The sequence below is a fragment of the Giraffa tippelskirchi genome, chromosome 11 (assembly GCF_054371585.1).
Source record: "Giraffa tippelskirchi isolate mGirTip1 chromosome 11, T2T-mGirTip1v1.2.pri, whole genome shotgun sequence".
Taxonomy (NCBI): Eukaryota; Metazoa; Chordata; class Mammalia; order Artiodactyla; family Giraffidae; genus Giraffa; species Giraffa tippelskirchi.
The window spans coordinates 96,656,864-96,676,863 of record NC_137285.1 but is presented as its reverse complement, the minus strand read 5'-3'; the positions used below and the strand labels follow the sequence as shown (position 1 = coordinate 96,676,863).

At 39.4% G+C, this 20,000-nt stretch overlaps 1 protein-coding gene across 1 annotated transcript in view; it reads right to left on the bottom strand.

Annotated features, from left to right (window-relative positions):
- Positions 1 to 6,541, bottom strand: part of POU2AF2 (POU class 2 homeobox associating factor 2) — a 38,347-nt gene extending 31,806 nt beyond the window's left edge. The window contains exon 1 of the mRNA XM_081539070.1: positions 6,532 to 6,541. Coding sequence (XP_081395196.1) covers positions 6,532 to 6,541 — 10 coding nt within the window. The remainder of the gene's footprint in view (positions 1 to 6,531) is intronic.
- Positions 6,542 to 20,000: the final 13,459 nt, after the last annotated feature.

The window sequence follows — 20,000 nt, the reverse complement described above, 5'->3', positions numbered from 1 at the left end:
TCCTAGTGAAAAAGAAATGGTTGGAGAAGAACCAGAAAAACAACAACAACAAGAGACTAAGACATCACAGAATTTGAGGGAAGGAATTTTGAGAAAGAAGGAAAAAGAATGAGACAGAAGAATTGTCCAGGAAGATAAGAACCGCAAAACATCCATTGCTTTCACTCCAGTGGTTGGTGTTGACTTAGCAAGAGCAAGTTTGGGAGGGTGAGGTCGCCAGAAGCCAGGTACTAATGTCAAAGGCAGAGGTGGAGACAGGGAGACTACTTCTCAAAGTTTGAAGTAGAAAGAGAAACAAGAGCTTGGATGATCATTGGAGAGAACTATAGGGTCAAGGAGTTGCTTATGTTTTGGTATCCACTTAATGAATGTCTGGATAGGAGATATTTGAGAATATTTGAACAGGAAGAGGGAGGGACTGAAGATTTAGGAAAGAGGGAAGAAATGATGGAAGGAGATCTTAAAGAGGAAGCAAGAAATTGGGGTCAAGGGCGCAAGCTGGCTCTCAACCTTTGAGCCTGGCATAAAGAAGCTCGGGGAGGGGTGGTTGGAGCATGTGGTCAGTGACGAAGATGTCTCCAGTGCCTGTCTAGCAGCCTGGTATGCGAGAGTGATTCAAGCACTAAAACTGAGGACAAAACAGCAGTCAGAGCAAGATAAAAAAGTCCAAGTGAGAGTACACACCAGTGATCCTCAGAGTGTGAACCTGAGGAGCAATAGCACTGGCTAAGAATGGGTTAAAAATGCAGCTTCTCAGGTCCTGCTCCAGATATACTGAATCAGAAAGTGTAGGGCTGGGCCCAGCAAGTGTGTTTTAACCAGCCCTTCGGGTGATTCTGATGTTCTCTGAAGTCCGAGAACCAAAGATATACACACGAGTAGGGATTTTATAAGTTTCCTGTGGAGGCGGGGGCCAGCTCTAATCTAAGCATTCCTAGCTGAGCAAAAGGAGGGAATGTCTGGCTGGTTGATGGAGGTGTGGACTTGGGTCTGAGAAGTTTGGGGTGGATGTTGAAGAGGTCCAAGCTGATCCTTTGTGTGTTTGCAGGCTGTCTTGTTTTTACTTTTTTGGGAAGGGCTTTTTAATTGATGGGTTCAAACTGAATTATTTATTTATGTTTTATGTGTATGCCAAAAAGCCTAGAGGAAATATACTTACTCTGAAGAAGTTTAACAAATAAGCACATGGAGACTAATAGAGGGATAAAATTCATGAGATGACAAACAAACAGATCAAAACTTCTGAAGTTTTGCCATAAAACAATCAGTCTTATGTACCGGTTGGCACTGATTTAAGTGCAAAATATGGGCTATATGCCACAGGGGATGCAAAATAAATTTAGAACTTATAACAGATGTCCTTAAAGACATCTTATTTTAGTGAGAGAAACAGATATTCACTTGTGAGGGATTAGGGGAGGGGGAAGAGTATATTTTGGTTTGTTGATGAAAACTTTGTGGGAAGGGATGGGACTTAGGCTTGATTCAGACTGATGTGGATCGGTTAGGAGGAGGGAGAAAGGTCTTGTATATTAGACTTGGCATGAGCAAAGGCAGAGGCAGGCGGGAAAAAGCAAGGCATGTGGGAAGAAAGGGAACAAACTAAGGTCGCTGGAATTAATAGATTTAAATGCCATCAATATATAGAGGAAGTTCAAATGTGTACCCCTAGCCCAGACCTGTCCTGGACTTTAGACTTCGATGTCCATCTTTTTTCAGATGTATAGGAGACATTTCAAACTCCACATGCCCAACTCTGACTTTGCTCTTCCCTCTATATTTGCTTATCTGAAACCTTCCTGTTTGGGTGGTGGTGGTGGTGGTGCTGGGCTCAGTCATGTCTGACTCTTTGCAGCCCCATGGACTGTAGCCTGTTAGGCTCCTCGGTCCATGGAATTTTCCGAGCAAGAATATTGGAGTGGGTTGCCATTTCCTACTCCAGGGGATCTTTGCAACCCAGGGATCGAAACTGCATCTCTTGCATATCCTGCATTGGCAGGTGGATTCTTCATCACTGGGAAGACCCCTTCCTATCTCAGTTGATGGCAACTTCATGCTTCTGATTGCCCAGAAGCTAAAGAGTCACTCTTGGCTCCTCTCTTTTCTCTCATACTCCACAATCCATCCTTTAGGAGTTCCTGATGGTGCCACCTATGAAACAGAGCAGAATCTGCAGATTTTTCTCCAGCTGCACTGGTAATCTGCTTGTTAGTCACTCAGTTGTGTCTGACTCTTTGCAACCCCATGGACTGTAGCCCACGAGGCTCCTCTGTCCGTGGAATTTTCCAGGCAGGGATACTGGCATGGGTAGCCATTCCCTTCTCCAGGAGATCTTTCCAATCCAGGGATTGAACCCAGGTCTCCTGCATTGCAGGCAGATTCTTTACCATCTGAGCCACAGGGAAGCGCCCCCCACCCCGCTCTGCCCACTACTACCTGCTGCTAATATCCAGGTACCATTGACTGTCATCTCTCATAAAGATACTGCAGTTGCCTTCCAACCCATCTCTTTGTTTCTATTCTTCCTCCATCCCCAGTCTATCTCAACAGAGCAGCCAAAGTGATTCTTTCTAAAAAACAAATTCCAGTTGCCTCAGCTCTCTTCTCAAAACCATACAACGGCTCTCCATTTTACTCAGAGTAAAAGCCAAGGTCCTCACAATAGCCCAACATAAACTTGTGCTCCCACACCTCTGATCTCATCTTGTGATACTATACTGTACTCCAGACAGTTTCTGAAACACATCGACCACATCACTTCTGCCTTAGGACCTTTGCATTAGAGGCTGTCCCCTCTATATGGAATATTCTTTCCTCCATCACCCACATAACTAAATGCCCTTGTCTACCTCAAGATTTGGCTCAAATGTCGTTTTCTCAATGAGAACATATTTAATTTAAAGTTGCAATTACCCCCTTCTACTTTTTCTATGCAGCGCTTGTCACTTTTTAAATATCCTATATACTTTCCTTATTTATTAAGTTTATTGTTAATTGTCTTCCTTTTCCTTGCTAGAGTGTAAGTTCCACAAGGATGGGAACCTTTGCTTGTTTTAACTCATTGGAACATTTTAAGCGCTAATGCCTAGAAGAGTACTTGGCACTTAGTAAAGTGAAAGTCGCTCAGTCACGTCAGACTCTTTGCGACCCCATGGACTATACAGCTCATGAAATTCTCCAGGCTAGAATAATGAAAAGGCAGTTAGTAGCCCTCCAGTAAATATTTGTTGAAAGTATCTTTTTTTTTTTGGTTGAGAATAATGGAAATGTTGAAGGTCTTGAAAATCAGGCTGTAAAAGTCTATTCTTTATGTTGTAGATGGTGAAAACCACTAATCCTTTTGAATAGGGGAGTATTATGACTTTACCATATTTAGGAAGATTTGGAATTCTGGGGAGAAGATTAATCAAAGGGCACACCTCAGGATGGGTTAAGGATGAAGAAGCAGAGAGGATGGAAAATGATAAATCAGTGTCAGGCTAGCCAGAAACTTTGGAAATGAACAGGAAAGGGCAGGTTTAAGGAATCTTAAAGGTCTCTTTCAAAAGAACACACACACACACACAAACACATGTACAGACACATACTACTATGATTAAGAAGAGAACTCAAGAAGCCAGGGAAGAAGATTGGTTCTGACATGGAAAAAAGAGTTCAGTTTTGAATATGCTGACTCTGAGGTTGTGGTGGCTTAATCAAGTGAAATTCTCCTATGGATAGATGAGAACTTTGACCAGGGTTAGAACTGTACATCTAAGAAACCTCTCTAAAACTATGCTAACTAGAACTATGGAAATAAAGTACTCCAAGAAGACTTTTTACCAAAGGAGTAGAAATCCAAGCCCTGAGCCTTGGGAGAAGGTGATAGTTCCGATGCCCAGGGAAAGGCAGGGGATAGGGAAGGTCAAGGCAGACATGGGTGGAGGACAGGGCAGAGATGTAGGTATGTGATGCTGTGGCGTGGTAGCAACAGGGACATGATAGAAAGAGGGAGTGTAGAGAAAGAATAATCAGTGGTGTCAAATATCTGGCACCTAGTAGGTGCTTAATAACTACTTGTGGAGTAAATGAAATGTCTTAGAGAATCTGAGGAAAATGGGGGCAGAGAAAGAAGGCTGGAGATCTTTAGAATGTGGGAGAGATCAGTTTCATCTGAAGCATGGGTGGTAAGAAAATGACAATGGGGATAAACCAGGCCCTGAGGTGAATACAAAAAAGGTTAATTAAAATACATTTTAATTAAAACATGGACCCTCGTAACAATTCTTTAAACTATTACCCAGATTATTCTTCCTGTTTTGGGAAATTCTGAAAGCTCCTTAACTTACCCTATCCTCCTTTTTAAGAGGAATGATATTTAGAGTTTAAAAATATTGCCAGTATCCTACTTCCAAATGTTTTCCCCCTTGTACACTGTGTCTATTTAAAGAATGCACACCTGCATAAACCAGGAGATGCTGAAGAGTTTTTATTCAAATACTCTAGATACAAACTTGCATTCAGATCAGTTGTTGAGAAAACAAAGACGTGTTTCCGGAGAGAAAGCACAAGCAAATTTATTAATAAGAATCCATGTATCCTTTCGAATTTTGGGAAAAAATTTATACTTAGCAAATTGTCTCAGTCGTGCCTTCTCTTCATTCCTGTTCACTTTGAAGAACTTGGCCCACAGTAGATTTAATGATGTTATTGCTTTAATATTGTTTCTGAAAATTTAAATTTTTTCTGTCAAATCAAACTCATACATTCTGCAACTGTTTATTAAAAATGTAGGATATTCCTCAATTGTTTTTAGTTATGAAATATAAAATACATTTATGACATTTGAAGCACTTTATTTTACTACTTTTGTTGACAGTCTCTGGAATACATTTTCTTGCTTTTAAATTCTTTAGAGTCTCTAAGCAGGTGTGTGTTACATAAGGTAAGGGAAAAAAAAGAGAGTTTGAAACAAAAAGAGGATAAAACAAAAAAACATCCCATAACTTTAGAAAACAATTCACATTTTGAGTTACAACATTAGACAATGGTAAAGTTAAGATAATAGATGATGTCTCTCTGAATTGTAGCTCCTGATGGTATGAAATACAGGTACACTCTCACTTAAGTAGAACAGAATAAACATCCTGAATGAGGGATTACTGGTGAACAGCATTCACGGTGGTTCCATTTCTCTGCTTGTCAGAGAAGTGCCAAGAGTGAGGTCCTGGACAGGCCAGTGGCAATACAGTGTGTTGGCCCACAGTCTGGCTCAGGTGCCAGTTCTGGGGCTGTGGGTACCCCTCTCCCACCAACCTCAGCCTGTCTTGCTCAGGACAAGAGCCCTCTCCCCAAGAGGAGGCAGATCCCCGTGTAGGAATACAGTGCTACTTCCATGCCCACTCGAGGCTCAACGTCTGTGGTTCTGCTTCTGGTCTGGGGAAATGATATCATACTAGTTTATTGTGGGAAACCTCCAGGAGAACACAAGGAAAAACAAGTTCAGCAACTAATTGGGAAATGTTCAGTATATCAATTTATATATACTGCTTATGAAATTCTACTCTGAAATAAAGATTAAAACTTTTAAAGAAGTGGTGCTAAATTAGTTAACATGTGAGGATTTTGTAGAAGTTTGGTTTACCCATTACCCTAGGCACCCACGAACCCCTCCCAGTAGTCACCCCTTGGCACTTTTTAAGCCTCAGAACTGGATCCAAAAACTTAAAACTTCCGTTTATAACCAGTTCTGTACTGCAGAAGACAGATGCTCTTATGGCTTTTTAAAAATCTTTTGGGATCAGTCTTTGAGGAGCTGTGGAATTTTAAAAAATATTAATTTTTCTTTCAAGTACTTTACAAAGTGTTTAAAGAATATTTCTTCTATTATCATTTATTAACATTTAAAATGCTAACTTTTAAATCTCAAGTTTGTGTCAGAAAGCATTTACTCTATGTTGACACTAATATCTATATCCTCAGAGTGAACAAACTGGGAAAGATCTCTATACAGCTTGAATTTGTGTAATAACAGCTCTTCCTTACCATGTGAATGTGGAAAGTCCTTCACCCTTAATCTTAAAAGCAAAATGCATGAATAAAAGATATTTCAAGCTCTCTATAAAAGTGGATTCTTCTCCTGCACTTTTCTTACAGTTGAAAACTTGCTAGAAATTGTTACATCTGATATACTACAAATATAACTAAATCTGATATACATCTGGAAAAGAATGATTTAATATCCAGGTTCTTATTTTATAAAAATAATGTTCAGTAGAATTGATCTTTCAGAAAACATACCCTCATGTACTTGATACAGCAAAATAAATCCAACAATTAGTAATTAAATGTGAACAGAATTGTGAAAATATTATCAAGAGTTCTAAGTTGTTGGTCTCTGGTCTGTGCTTTGATAGCTTTTCATGTTTGAGCTAGAGTTAGGGATATTTCTTCTTGTCCTTTGCTTTCTGTCATAGCTTTGTGATGTCAAAAATAAATACTAGGATTCTCAAAATTTTTTTAAAAAGTTAAAAAAAATCGATATTGACTCACCACTTTCCATTCTGGATGGTTCTGGTAAATTTCCTTCTTAATGGCAATGTAGGATTTCAGGTGAATGGTGGATTTTCCTTGATAAGGGAGCCAGTCTCCTGGTAAGGTCAGCCTGATTCTGATGGAAAAGGCTTCTGTACATGGTAATGATGCTTCTGAAATGACTTGCTTTAGATTTGATTAAATGCAAATCCTTTGGTGTCTGTTTCTTTACAATTTGCATCCCCAGTGTAGATTATATATGAAGGTACTTTTTCCCTCCCCAAGTAGATTTTTATTCAGTAACAATGAGTTTCCATTAGGAACAAACTCTCTTAAACATTTATTATGGAAACAAGGAATCTATTATTTGTTTTATGAATAGCAGTGGAATTTTCTATCCTTTTTACATAGAGTTTGGTTTTGAAAAATACTATGTATGAAAAAACATATTTCCCAGTAGGAAATATAGGTATTATACTGTTAATTCTATAATTATGAATACATAATTTTTATAAGCTAGGTATCTTTTAGATATAGATAGAATTCAGAAAGGAAGTTGTTTTTCTTTAGGAATAAAAAGAAAAATGAATGTCACTTTAATACAATGGGATAACCTTTTTATTACATATGAAGCATAAATATATTATCTATATTAGAGGTTTCTGAAACCTGGCAGTACTACAGAATCACTAGTGGAGCTTGTTAAAAATACTTTTGCCCAACCCCACAGCCAATTCTAATTCAGAATCATTTGAACTAGGGCTCAGAGAGCTATATTTTGAAACAAATTTTTTTGAGTTTAAAAAGGTGTTTTTTTTTTTTCTTTTAATGCACAGTCAGCATGAAATCTTCTAGATCAAAATTTAAAGAAACCAAATTTGAGGTCCTTTCTGACATTTTCATTATTTATTTTTACCCACTATTGTAGCTTAACCTAATTTTGGTCTCCCAGTCCTGAACAAAAGTAGTTCCTGGTTGTTCCGGATTTGTATAACACTTGGTGTTTCAAGATTTCAGGCTTCCCTGGTGGCTCAGTCAGTAATCTACCTGCAATGCAGGAGACCAGCATTTGATCCATGGGTCAGGAAGATCCCCTGGAAGAGGACTTGGCAACCCGCTCCTGAATTTTCACCTGGAGAATCCCTGTGGACAGAGGAGCCTGGAAGGGTACAATCCATAGGGTTGCAAAGAGTTGGACACGACTAAGCGACTTCAAATAGGTGACAACTAGCGGTCCTCCAGCTCTGCATCACATGCGCATTTCAGATAGATGGAATCCAAACAACATTCGCGGTGTTTCAGTCCAAGTGTGTTCTGGACATCTTCTGAGGTCCTGGAGACTGGTTCAGAAGATCAGCATAGTTGAAAATGATTTCATAATAAAAACAAAAAATTATCTGCCTTTTACTCTCTCATTCTCTCATGAATGCCCAGAGGAGTTTTCTAGAAGCTACATGAACTGTGACACTGTAGCATATAGAATGGAGAAGCAGATAGAGTCAGCTGTTTTTCTGAAGCCAGGCAGTCAGGCCATTTGTAAAATTGTAAAACAGTGTTACCCTTTTCAACAAATTTGTTTGGGATTTGGAAATCATATCTATTTTTATTAAAAGTTATTTATGTTGACATGTTACGGTTTATTACAACTATTTTAAATGAATAATAAATAATTTAAATACTATTAGTTTTCATTTACAGTGTAATAAATATACGTGAATATAAGTCCTATAAAAAGCTGGTTGCTGTCCTCAACAGTGTATAAAAAAAGTAAGGGATTATGAGACTGAACAGCTTGAAGACTCTCCTCTGGAAGAACATCTGTAGTTCAGATGAGTTTCTAGAATGTTCTAACTCACAGTAAATTTGAGAACGTTGTATCTGCATTTCTCTTACTGATAGAATACCCCTTTGCGGTCTCCACATTTCTATAAGAAAACCAAAATGGCAAAATTTATTTCAATTTTCCAGTTTCCTGCACCTGTTTTATTTATTCTTCTAAGCATATGAGAAGACACAGAGAGAGGGTAACCACATTGGTCCTAGAGCCTGTGATTTGTATCCTATTTTAAGCAGGAGTGCCCTGGTGGGCATCCAAATTCATGCTTGCTTACTCTTTGAACCAATAGCTCTATATTAAAATAAAATAGAAAAATTTAAGCCACAGCAAATTCTCTAACATGTATATTCTTCTCAACACTGTAGTTTTAAAAGAGCTGGAACATTATAAAACTTTCAAGCAGAATGAAACCTCTTCCAAACATAGATACAGCAGCCGCTGCTGAAAGAAAAGAGCTCAACCTCCTCAGCAAGGCACTTCTACGGTCTGGCCCATCCTACCTTTCTTCCTGTCTACCGTTTATTCCCCCAGCACAGCCTCCACCCCAGTGCACAGTGTGGTCCTTGACCACCTGCTTCAGAATAATCTGCAACACTCAATCAATACAGTCTATCTTAGATTTACTGAATCTAGCATAAATCTGGCCATCCTGTCAGATAATCTGCATTATACATTATAATTGTGATTCTTAATAAATATTGAAGGTTAAGACTTGCTCTAGCTATAACTGACCACTCAGTGGTTTTCAAGATTGAGCAGAAATGCTACCTTCTCCAGGCAATTTGCTTGTATACTCATCAAGATGGATTCAGTGGCCCATTTCATGGTGCTTCTTGCTTGAGTCTCTAATGGCACTGATTTCATGCTGCTTTCTATTCTGGTCAATGGTTTTTGCATAGCCATCCCCCATCCCCAGCCAGAATGCCTCTCCCTTCTGCTCTGTATTCTGCTCTTAACTGTGTTGATGGTGCTGTGCACCTAGAAATTCCCCAGTGAGTGCCTGCCATGCTGAACCCTGCTACAGAATGCTTCAGAGGTGACAGTTACTTGGTAGAAGTAGCAATAAGAGATAAAGCATAGCAGAGGGAATTCCATTATTTTTCATGGTAGAGAAATGTTATCACAAGTATTGAGTTAGCCAGAAAGTTCATAAGATGTTACAGAAAAACCTGGATGAAGTTTCTGGCCAACCCAATAAAACCTTTCTCTTTCCACAAACTGAACACAACAGAACACAACACCGAAGAGTTTGTAACCATTTTCCTGTAGGCTGCTCCTGCATCTATAGCTCAAAGTCACGATGATTTTCTAGAAGAATTTTAATGTAACAATGTCTAGTACACTGCAGAAGCATTTCAGAGATTAGACATTATTGGGAGAGCTGAGATGCACTGAAGTTGAGAAATTGATTTGCAATTGATACAGGCTTGAGCTTTAAAAGCACGCTGTAGTTCACTTGCATAGAACTCCAGAATTGTTTACATAGAATTAGATACATTTAAAAAGAAATCCCCTGGAGAGAACAAGATGGCGGAGGACTAGGTGGACGTGGAGTACATTTCTCTCCATGGATACATCAGGAATACACCTTCAGACACAGAAGTGCATGCAGAACAACAGCTGAGAGTGGACAGGAGAACCTGACCAGAGGAAAAAATATATAGAACCAGGCAAAACTCTGTAGGATGAAGGAACTAGGGGGAAAAACAGGAGGGTTAGTAGGACTGGACCTGCCCTCCGCGGGTGGGGGAACTGAAGCAGGGATCTGATCCTCACTTCGGGGTAATTGTCTGAGTCAGAGGAGAAATATTTAAGGCTGAGAGGGAAACAGCTGATGTGTGGCAGCCTAAATGGAATGAGAATCAGACAGTCCTTGCCACAGCCATACATACCCTGGACAGGGATGCAGGTCCCCTGGAAGGCATAGTAGCTGGGAGCTGGAGTTTAGGGATTGTGGAGCAATCCCAGGGTGAGGGCTGCTGTCGACTGCGGAGAGATGGAGTGAGGGGATGTGAGGGAGGAGGTTGTGGTGGGAAATGCCTGTGGAGGAAAGCCAGGCAGCCATGGAAACAAGGAGATACCGTTGAGTCACGTGTAGGGGGTGGGGCCATCACCATAGCCTCTCTCTCCCAACACGCCAGCATCAGCAGCTGAACAATAGAGAGGCTGGCCCATCAAACGCCTGATGCACTGAACCACAGAGCAGGACCCCAGCCAGGATGCTGCTGTAAGTGCCTGATGCGCTGAACTACAGAGTAGGACCCCAGACGAGGGAGCCCTCTAAGTGCTTGAATGGGCGTAGATACAGAGAAAGACTGGCCAAAGAGGCCTTCTGATTGCCATCTACAAGAGGCTCGAAAAAAGACTCTGAGAGGACCGTAACTCCTGCGGCAGAAGCAGTCCGTGTCCTGGCACATTTGGTGCCGCCAGGGTCCCCACAAGCCAAGCAGCTGCACCATCTTAATGCTCAACTCTCACTGGGGCAGAGCTGCCACAGGCAAAAAAATTTGCATCTATGTGCTCAAGATCACTTAACTAGTGTCCAACTCTTTGGGACCCTGTAGACTGTGGCCCACCAGGCTTCTCTGTCAGGGAGGTGGGTTCTCCAGGCAAGCATACTGGAGCATATTGGCCAGTACTTGTTGCCATACCCTCCTAGAGCACCATATTTCCTGTTGCCCTAGACGCCAACTCCCCTGAGTACCTTGTGCTGCCAGAACCCCTGCAGTCCAAGCAGCTGCCCCACCTCCACACCTGGCCCTCACTGGGGCAAACCCAAGTTCTCCAGGGCAGCCTTAGGAGCAAACCCAGTGGACGACTCACATGCAGAGGTGGAAATAAAACCACAATTGAAACCCAGGGGCAGTGTGGCTAAGGAAGAAGATCCAAAACCTTCCCACCAGCTGTACAAGCTGCAGATTAAATCCACACAACCAACTACTAGACTCTGTGTCTATGGAATATATAAAAGGTTATTTAGAGCTCCTACAAAAGAAAATGCACTAGTTCTGATAGCTGTGGACACTGGAGCCAAGAACACACAGGACTAGGGCCAGATTAGAATCTGAGCTGCCCCCACAGCAGGTCCAGAGATCACAGTGTTGGAGGGCATCCTGGGGAGGTGAGGTGGACTGTGACTCCCAGCGAGGGAAAGGACTCCGACAGCAGTGACTCAAGAAAAACATTTATTATTCTTGTTTTGACTTGTTCTGTAGATTCTTTTAGGAGAAGGCAATGGCACCCCACTCCAGTACTCTTGCCTGGAGAATCCCATGAATGGAGGAGCCTGGCGGCCTGCAGTCCATGGGGTCACTGAGTCGGACACGACTGAGCGACTCCACTTTCACTTTTCCCTTTCATGCCCTGGAGAAGGAAATGGCAACCCACTCCAGTACTCTTGCCTGGAGAATCCCAGGGACGGGGGAGCCTGGTGGGCTGCCGTCTATGGGGTCGCACAGAGTCGGATACGACTGACGCGACTTAGCAGCAGCAGTAGATTCTTTTGGATTTTTTTCTTTTTCTTTCTTTCCCCCCACTCTGTTGTGGTTGTTCATTTTGTTGTCACTATGAAATCTAATTAAGCTTTTGAGCTTTTTTTCCCCTCAGTCACATTTTTTATTGTTGTTATAAACCTCTGCCACTTCTGCAGTTCTGTGGAGTTTTCCCCCCTTTTTTTCTTTTCTCTTTTTTTAATTTTAATTTTTTAAACCTATTATTATTTTTTCTACACTTATTCCTTTGTTTACTTTCCCTACTGTTCTTTTCCCCTTGCAGTTAATCTTTAATGTATATAAATCTTCTTTATCTACCTGTTTAACTTTGCCTATCTATTCTTTCTTTTCTTTCTTTCCTTTCCTCTCAATATATTTGTTAGTTTTATATTCATTGCTTTATTCCCCAATAGGCACCTTGCTTTAGTTTTGTTTTCCAGTTTTTGCTTTAGTTAGTTTTGTTCTGGTAGATAGCATTTTTGGTTTCCATTGTTTGCCAGGTCAATCTATTGTACTTTATTTTTGTTGAACTGTTTTGATTTTGCTTATGGGTATATGTGTATATTCAGTCACACTTTTCATTGTTGTTATAAACCTCTGCCTCTACATTGGGCTTTTGCAGTTCTGTGGAGTTTTCCTTTTTTCCCCCTTTTTTCTTTCTTCTTCAGTTTTTTTTTTTTAATTTTTAAAAACCTATTATTTTTTCTACATTTATTCCTTTGTTTGCCTTCACTACTGTTCTTTTCCTCTTGCAGTTAATCTTTAATGTATATAAGTCTTCTTCATCTACTTCTATTTAACTTTGCATGTCTATTCTTTATTTCTTTCCTTTCCTCTCAACATATTTGTTAGTTTTGTTTTCATTGCTTTATTCCCCATTTGGCACCTTGCTCTAGTTTTGTTTCCCAGCTTGTGCTTTAGTCAGTTTTGTTCTTAACTAGTAAATATAATTTTTGATTTCCTTTGTTTGCCTAGTCAATCTACAGTACTTTATTTTTGTTGAACAGTTTTGACTTTGCTTCTGGGTGTATAGGTATATATGTATATTCCATTATTTTAATTATTATTTGCCTGATTTTGTAACTGCCATTTGTCTGGGGTTCATCTTTGGTTTCTCGTTTCTGGATATTTGTTTTAATCTCACAATGCAATAACAAACCACTTGTGGAATCTTCATTCCTGACCAGAGATCAATCCCTGAGCCTTTGGAGTGGGAGCACACTGACTCCAAGACCCTAGACTACCAGAGAACTAACCCTAGGGAGTATCAAATAGTGAGAACTCACACAAAGAAAACCATTTGAATACAAGACCCAGCATCACCCAACCATCAGTACCACCCTGTGCAGGATGCCTCGTCTAAACAGCAAACAGAACAAAAACACAAACCCAAACATCAGCTGACAGGATTATCACCTCACTCAGCCTTGCCCATCAGAGGAAAAACAAACAAACAAAATCTCAGCACTAATCTCACCCTATACAAAGTTTACACAAACCACTGGACCAAGCTTAGGAGGGCAGAAACAAAAAGGAAGAAAGAATTCAACCTTGAAGCCTGGGAAAAGGAGACCTCAAACACAATAAGTTAAAAAAGAATAATGAAAATGCAGAGAAATACTATACAAATGAAGGAGCAAACTAGAAACACAGAAGTCCAAATAAATGAAGAGGAAATAAGCAAACTGCCTGAAAAAGAACTCATAATAATGATTGTAAAGATGATCAAAAATCTTGAAAACAAAATGGAGAAAATGCAAGAATCAATGAACAAAGACCTGGAATAATTAAAGAATAAACATACAGAGACAAACAGTACAATTACTGAAATTAAAAATACTCTAGAAGGAATCAATAGCAGAATATCTGAGGCAGAAGAACGAATCAGTGAGCTGGAAGATAAAATGGTGGAAATAACTTCTGAAGAGCAAAACAAAGTAAAAAGAATGAAAAGAACTGAGGATAGTCAGAGACCTCTGGGACAATATCATATGCACAAATATTCAAATTATAGGGGTTCCAGAAGAAGAAGAGAAAAAGAAAGGGTATGAGAAAATTTTTGAAGAGTTGAACATTTCCCCAATATGGAAAAGGAAATTGTGAATCAAGTCCAAGATGCACAAAGAGTCCCATTCAAGATAAACCCTTGAGAAAGAAGCCTTCTGATAAACTCCTCAGAAAGAAGCCAAGACACATACTAATCAAACTAACATAGATTAAACACAAAGGAAAAATATTAAAAACAGCAACTGAGAAGCAACAAGTAACATACAAGGGAAACCCCATATGCTTAACAGCTGATCTTTCAGCAGAAACTCTGCAGACCAGAAGGGAATGGGCAGGATATATTTAAAGTACTGAAAGGGAAAAATCTGAGACCAAAATTACACTACCTGGCAAGGATCTCATTCAAAATTGATGGAGACATCAAAAGTTTTTCAGACAAGCAAAGTTAAGAGAATTCAGTACCACCAAACCAGCTTTACAACAAATGTTAAAGGGACTTATATAGTCAAGAAATACAAGAGAAGAAAAAGGATCTTCAAAATCAACCCCAAACAATTAAGAGAATGTCAATAGGAACATATGTATCAATAATTACTTTAAATGTAAATGGATTAAATGCTCCAACCAAAATACACAGACTGGCTGAATGGATACAGAAGCAAGAACCATATATATGTTGTCTACAAGAAACCCACTCGAGACCTCAGAACACATATAGACTGAAATTGAGAGGATGGAAAAATACATTCCATGCAAATGGGAGACAAAAGAAAGCTGGAGTAGCAATCCTCATATCAGACAGAATAGACCTTAAAATAAAGAAGACTTTAAATAAATAAGGTTAAAATAAATAGACCTTAAGATAAAATAAATAAAGAGATAAGGAAGGACACTACATAATGATCAAGGGATAAATCCAAGAGGAAGACATAACAATGTAAATATCTATGCACCCAACATAGGAGCAACCTCAATACATAAGACAAACACTAACAGACACAAAAGGAGACATTGACAGTAACACAATAATAGTAGGAGACTTTAACACCCCACTGACACCAATGGACAGATCATCAAAACAGAAAATTAATAAGGAAACACAAGTCTTAAATGATACATTAGATGAGATGGAGCTCACTAATATCTTCAGGACATTCCATCCAAATGCAGAAAACACCTTTTTCTCAAGTGCATATGGAACATTCTCCAGGATAGACCACATCTTGGATCACAAATCAAACCTCAGTAAATTTAAGAAAATTGAAATCGTATCAAGCCTCTTCTCTAACCACAATGCTATGAGACTAGATATCAATTACAAGAAAAAAACTACAAAACACACAAACACATGGAGATTAAACAACATGTTTCAGTAACCAACAGATTACTGAAGAAATCAAAAGGGAAATAAAAAAAAATTTCTAGAAACAAATGACAATGAAAACACAGCAACTCAAAACCTATGGGATGCAGCAAAAGCAGTTCTAAGAGGGAAGTTCATAGCAATACAATCTTACCTCAAGAAACAATAAAAACATCGAATAGACAACCTAACTTTACACCTAAAACAACTGGAAATAAGAGAACAAAAAACCCCCAAAATTGGTAGAAGGAAAGAAATCTTAAAGATCTGAGCAGAAATAAATGAAAAAGAAATGAAAGAGAGAAGAGTAAAGATTAATAAAACTAAAAGCTGGTTCTGTGAGAAGACAAACGAAATTGACAAGCTTTTAGCCAGACTCATCAAGAAAAAGAAAGAGAAGAATCAAATCAACAAAATTAGAAATGAAAAAGGAGAGGTTACAACAGACAATCCATAAATACAAAGGAGTATAAGAGACTATTATGAACAACTATAGGCTGCAGTCCGTGGGGTTGCAAAGAGTTGGATATGACTGAGCGACTTCACTTTCCACTTTCATGCTTTGGAGAAGGAAATGGCAACCCACTCCAGTGTTCTTGCCTGGAAAATCCCAGGGACGGGGAAGCCTGGTGGGCTGCCGTCTATGGGGTCGCATAGAGTCGGGCACGACTGAAGTGCCTTAGCAGCAGCATATGGCAATAAAATGGATAACTTGGAAGAAATGGACAGCTTCTTGTAAAAGTTCAATCTTCCAAGAGTGAACCAGGAAGAAATAGAAATTATGAACAACCCAATCAAACACTGAAATTGAAGCTCTGATCAAAAATCTCCCAATAAAAAAAAAAGGCCAGGACTAGGTGGCTTCACAGGAGAATTCTATCAAACATTTAGCAAAGAGTTAATGCCTATCCTTCTAAAACTCTTTCAAAAAATTGCAGGGGAAGGAACACCTCTAAATTCATTATATGAGGCCACCAAAGACAACAACAAAAAAAGAAAACTACAGGCCAATATCATTGATGAACATAGATGCAAAAATCCTCAACAAAATTTTAGCAAACAGAATTCAGCAACACATCAAAAAGCTCATACACCACGATCAAGTTGGGTTTATTCTAGGAATGCAAAGATTCTTCAATATATGCAAATTAATCAATGTGATACACCAGATTAACAAACTGAAAGATGAAAACCATATGATAATCTTGATAGATGCAGGAAAAGCCTTTGACAAAATTCAACACAAATTTATGATTAAAACTCTTGAAAAAATGGGCATAGAAGGAGCCTACCTCAACATAGTAAAGGCCATATATGATAAGCCTAGAGCAAACATTATTCTCAATGATGGAAAACTGAAGGCATTCCCCCTATGATCAGGAACAAGAGAAGGGTTTCCACTTTCACCACTATTAGTCAACATAGTTCTGGTAGTTCTAGCTACAACAATCAGGGAAGAAAAAGGAATAAAAGGAATACAGATCAGAAAAGAAGAAGTAAAGCTCTCACTGTTTGCAGATGACATGATACTGTACGTAGAAAACTCTAAAGATAGTATCAAAAAATTACTAGAGCTAATCAGTGAATTTAGCAAAATCGCAGACTACAAAATCAACACAAAGAAATCACTGGCGTTTCTACATAGTAACAATTAAAAATAAGAAAGAGAAATTAAGGAATCAATCCCATTCACCATTGCAACATAAAGCATTAAATATCTAGGAATAAACTTACCTAAGGAGACAGAAGAACTGTACACAGAAAATTATAAGACACTGATGAAAGAAATCAAAGACAGCATAAACAGATGGAGAGATATTCCGTGTTTCTGGGTAGGAAGAATCAATATTGTGAAAATGACTACACTACCAAATGCAATCTACAGATTTAATGCGATCCCTATCAATTTACCAATGGCATTTTTCACAGAACTAGAACAAAAAATTTCACAATCATATGGAAATACAAAAGATCCCTAATAGCCAAAGCAGTCTTAGGAAAGAAGAATGGAGCTAGAGGAATCAACTTTTCTGACTTCAGACTATACTGCAAAGCTACAGTCATCAAGACAGTATGGTAATGGCACTAAAACAGAAATATAGACCAACGGAACAAGATAGAAAGTCAGAAATGAAGCCATGCACTTATGGGTACCTTAATTTTGACAAAGGAGGCAAGAATATACAATGAGACAAAGACAACCTCTTCCATAAATGGTACTGAGAAAACTGGACAGCTACATGTAAAAGAATGAAATTAGAACACTTCCTAACACCATACACAAAGATAAACTCAAAATGGATTAAAGACCTAAATGTAAGACCAGAAACTATAAAACTCTTAGAGGAAAATATAGGCAGAACACTAGATGACACAAATCAAAGTAAGATCCTCTATGACCCACCTCCTAGAGTAACGGAAATAAGAAGAGTAAACAAATGGAACCTGATTAAACTTAAAAGCTTCTGCACAGCAAAGGAAACAACCTTCAGAATGGGAGAAAATAATAGCAAATGAAACAACTGACAAAGGGTTAATCTCCAAAATATACAAGCAGCTCATACAACTCAATGCCAGAAAAACAAACAACCCCATCGAAAAGTGGGAGAAAGACCTAAACAGACATTTCTCTAAAGAAGACATACAGATGGCAAACAAACACATGAGAAGATGCTCAACATTGCTCATTATTAGAGAAATGCAAATCAAAACTACAATGAGATATCTCCTCACACCAGTCAGAATGGCCATCATCAAAAGTCTACAAACAATAAATGTTGGAGAGGGTGTAGAGAAAAGGGACTGTTCTTGCACTGTTGGTGGGAATGTGCGTTGATACAGCCACTGTGGAAGACGGTATGGAGATTCCTTAAAAAAACTAGGAACAAAAATACCGTATGACCCACAATCCCACTCCTAGGCATATACCCCAAGGAAACCAAAACTGAAAAAGACACATGTATCCTATTGTTCATTTTAGCACTATTTACAATAGCTAGAATATGGAAGCAATCTAGATGTCCATTGGCAGATGAATGGATAAAGAAGTTGTGGTACATATATACAATGGAATATTACTCAGCCATAAAAAGGAATGCATTTGAGTCAGTTTTGTTGAGGTGGATGAACCTAGAACCTATTATACAGAGTGAAGTGAGTCAGAAAGAGAAAGATAAATATTGTATTCTAACACATATATACAGAATCTAGAAAAATGGTACTGAAGAATTTATTTACAGGGCAGCAATGGAGAAACAGACATAGAGAATAGACTTATGGCCATTGGGGGAGGGGAGGGGAGGGTGAGATGTATGGAAAGAGTAACATGGAAACTTACATTCCCATATGTAAAATAGATAGCCAACAGGAATTTGCTGTACCTCTCAGGAAACTCAAACAGGGGCTCTGTATCAATCTAGAGAGGTGAGATGGGGTGGGAGATGGGAGGGAAGTTCAAAAGGGAGGGGATACATGTATACTTATGGCTGTGAGGTTTGACAGAAAATTCTGTAAAGCAATTATCCTTCAATTAAAAAAATTAATTAAAAAAAAAAAAAGAAATCCCCAGTTGGCAGTTTTCTTATTCCAAGGAAACAAGTCTTCTGCACATGTGAGTGGATGGTTGTTGTGGATGGATGTGGGTCAGTGACAGGTTTTGCCTGTGTTTGTTTCAGTTGCTGGTGGGTTCAGAAACATGGCACATGCCCTGTCATGCAGGTTTTTGGGTTGAAGTAAGGTCTGGTTATGATCTGGAGCAACCCATTCAGAAGGAAGGGAAAAACAAAGGTAAGTTTGAATAAACTTAGAATAAACACAAACCAACATAACGCAGGCACCGTGAGTATTTGTCTCTATCTTGTATGGGGAACACCCATCAGATACTCCCAACCACAATGTTTCTGAGTCAGCTTCCCTGTTCTTTCCAGGACTGGGGACCTGCTGCATGGGTTGGGTAGCTCCTGACAACTTGGCAAGGGCTTCACTGACCAATGTGCTGTAAGGCGGTCAGGGTGGAGGTGAGGGTGCAGAAGGCAGGAGGGAGGGATCCCAGAGCAGGCCTGCCAAGGTGGGAAGCATGGCACACTCTGTTCCAAGCCTTTCTTATTTCCATGTCTGTTTATGAGTGAGGGCTGCAGGGAGAAGTTAAGGCCACCTGTTGGTTTGAGCTCCACAGCACAGTACACAGGGGCCCAAGGACACACTTACTCTAGATGTAGAAGGAAAGGAAGAGGATTCTATGGGGAGGCAGAGGTGAAACGTACTAGTATCATGTGAGCTGCCTCTTAAATGGAGAAAAGAATGGGCATCATGACATAGTAAATAAATACTTGGCATCTGCCCTTGATTCTTGACACAAAACTTCTAAAATCTTTGTGATTTCCTGAGTGTTTGGGGTGCTAGGAGAATTTTTTTTTCTTTTATTTATAAGCCCAGCAAATTTTCTTTCTAACATTTGGTCTTTGACCCTGGTTCCTGGCACAGAACTCCTAAATCCCTTAGAATTTTCTGGATGCTGAGTGTCTTTTGTTCTAAAGAAGCGACACTTGATGGGCTCTTGGATAACTTTAGAATGGGTGCTGGTCATCAGAAAGACCAATCCACGAGTGAAAACTTGGAACTTTCAGCCTTACTCCTCATCTTCTAGGGAGGGGAGAGGAGCTGCTGACTGATATTGTGATGAAGCTTCCATAAAAATCCCTGAACTGCAGGGTCCAGAGATCCTAAGGGTTGTTAACATATTGAGGTGTTAGAAGAGTGGTACCCCAAGGAAGGTGTGGGAACTCCCTTC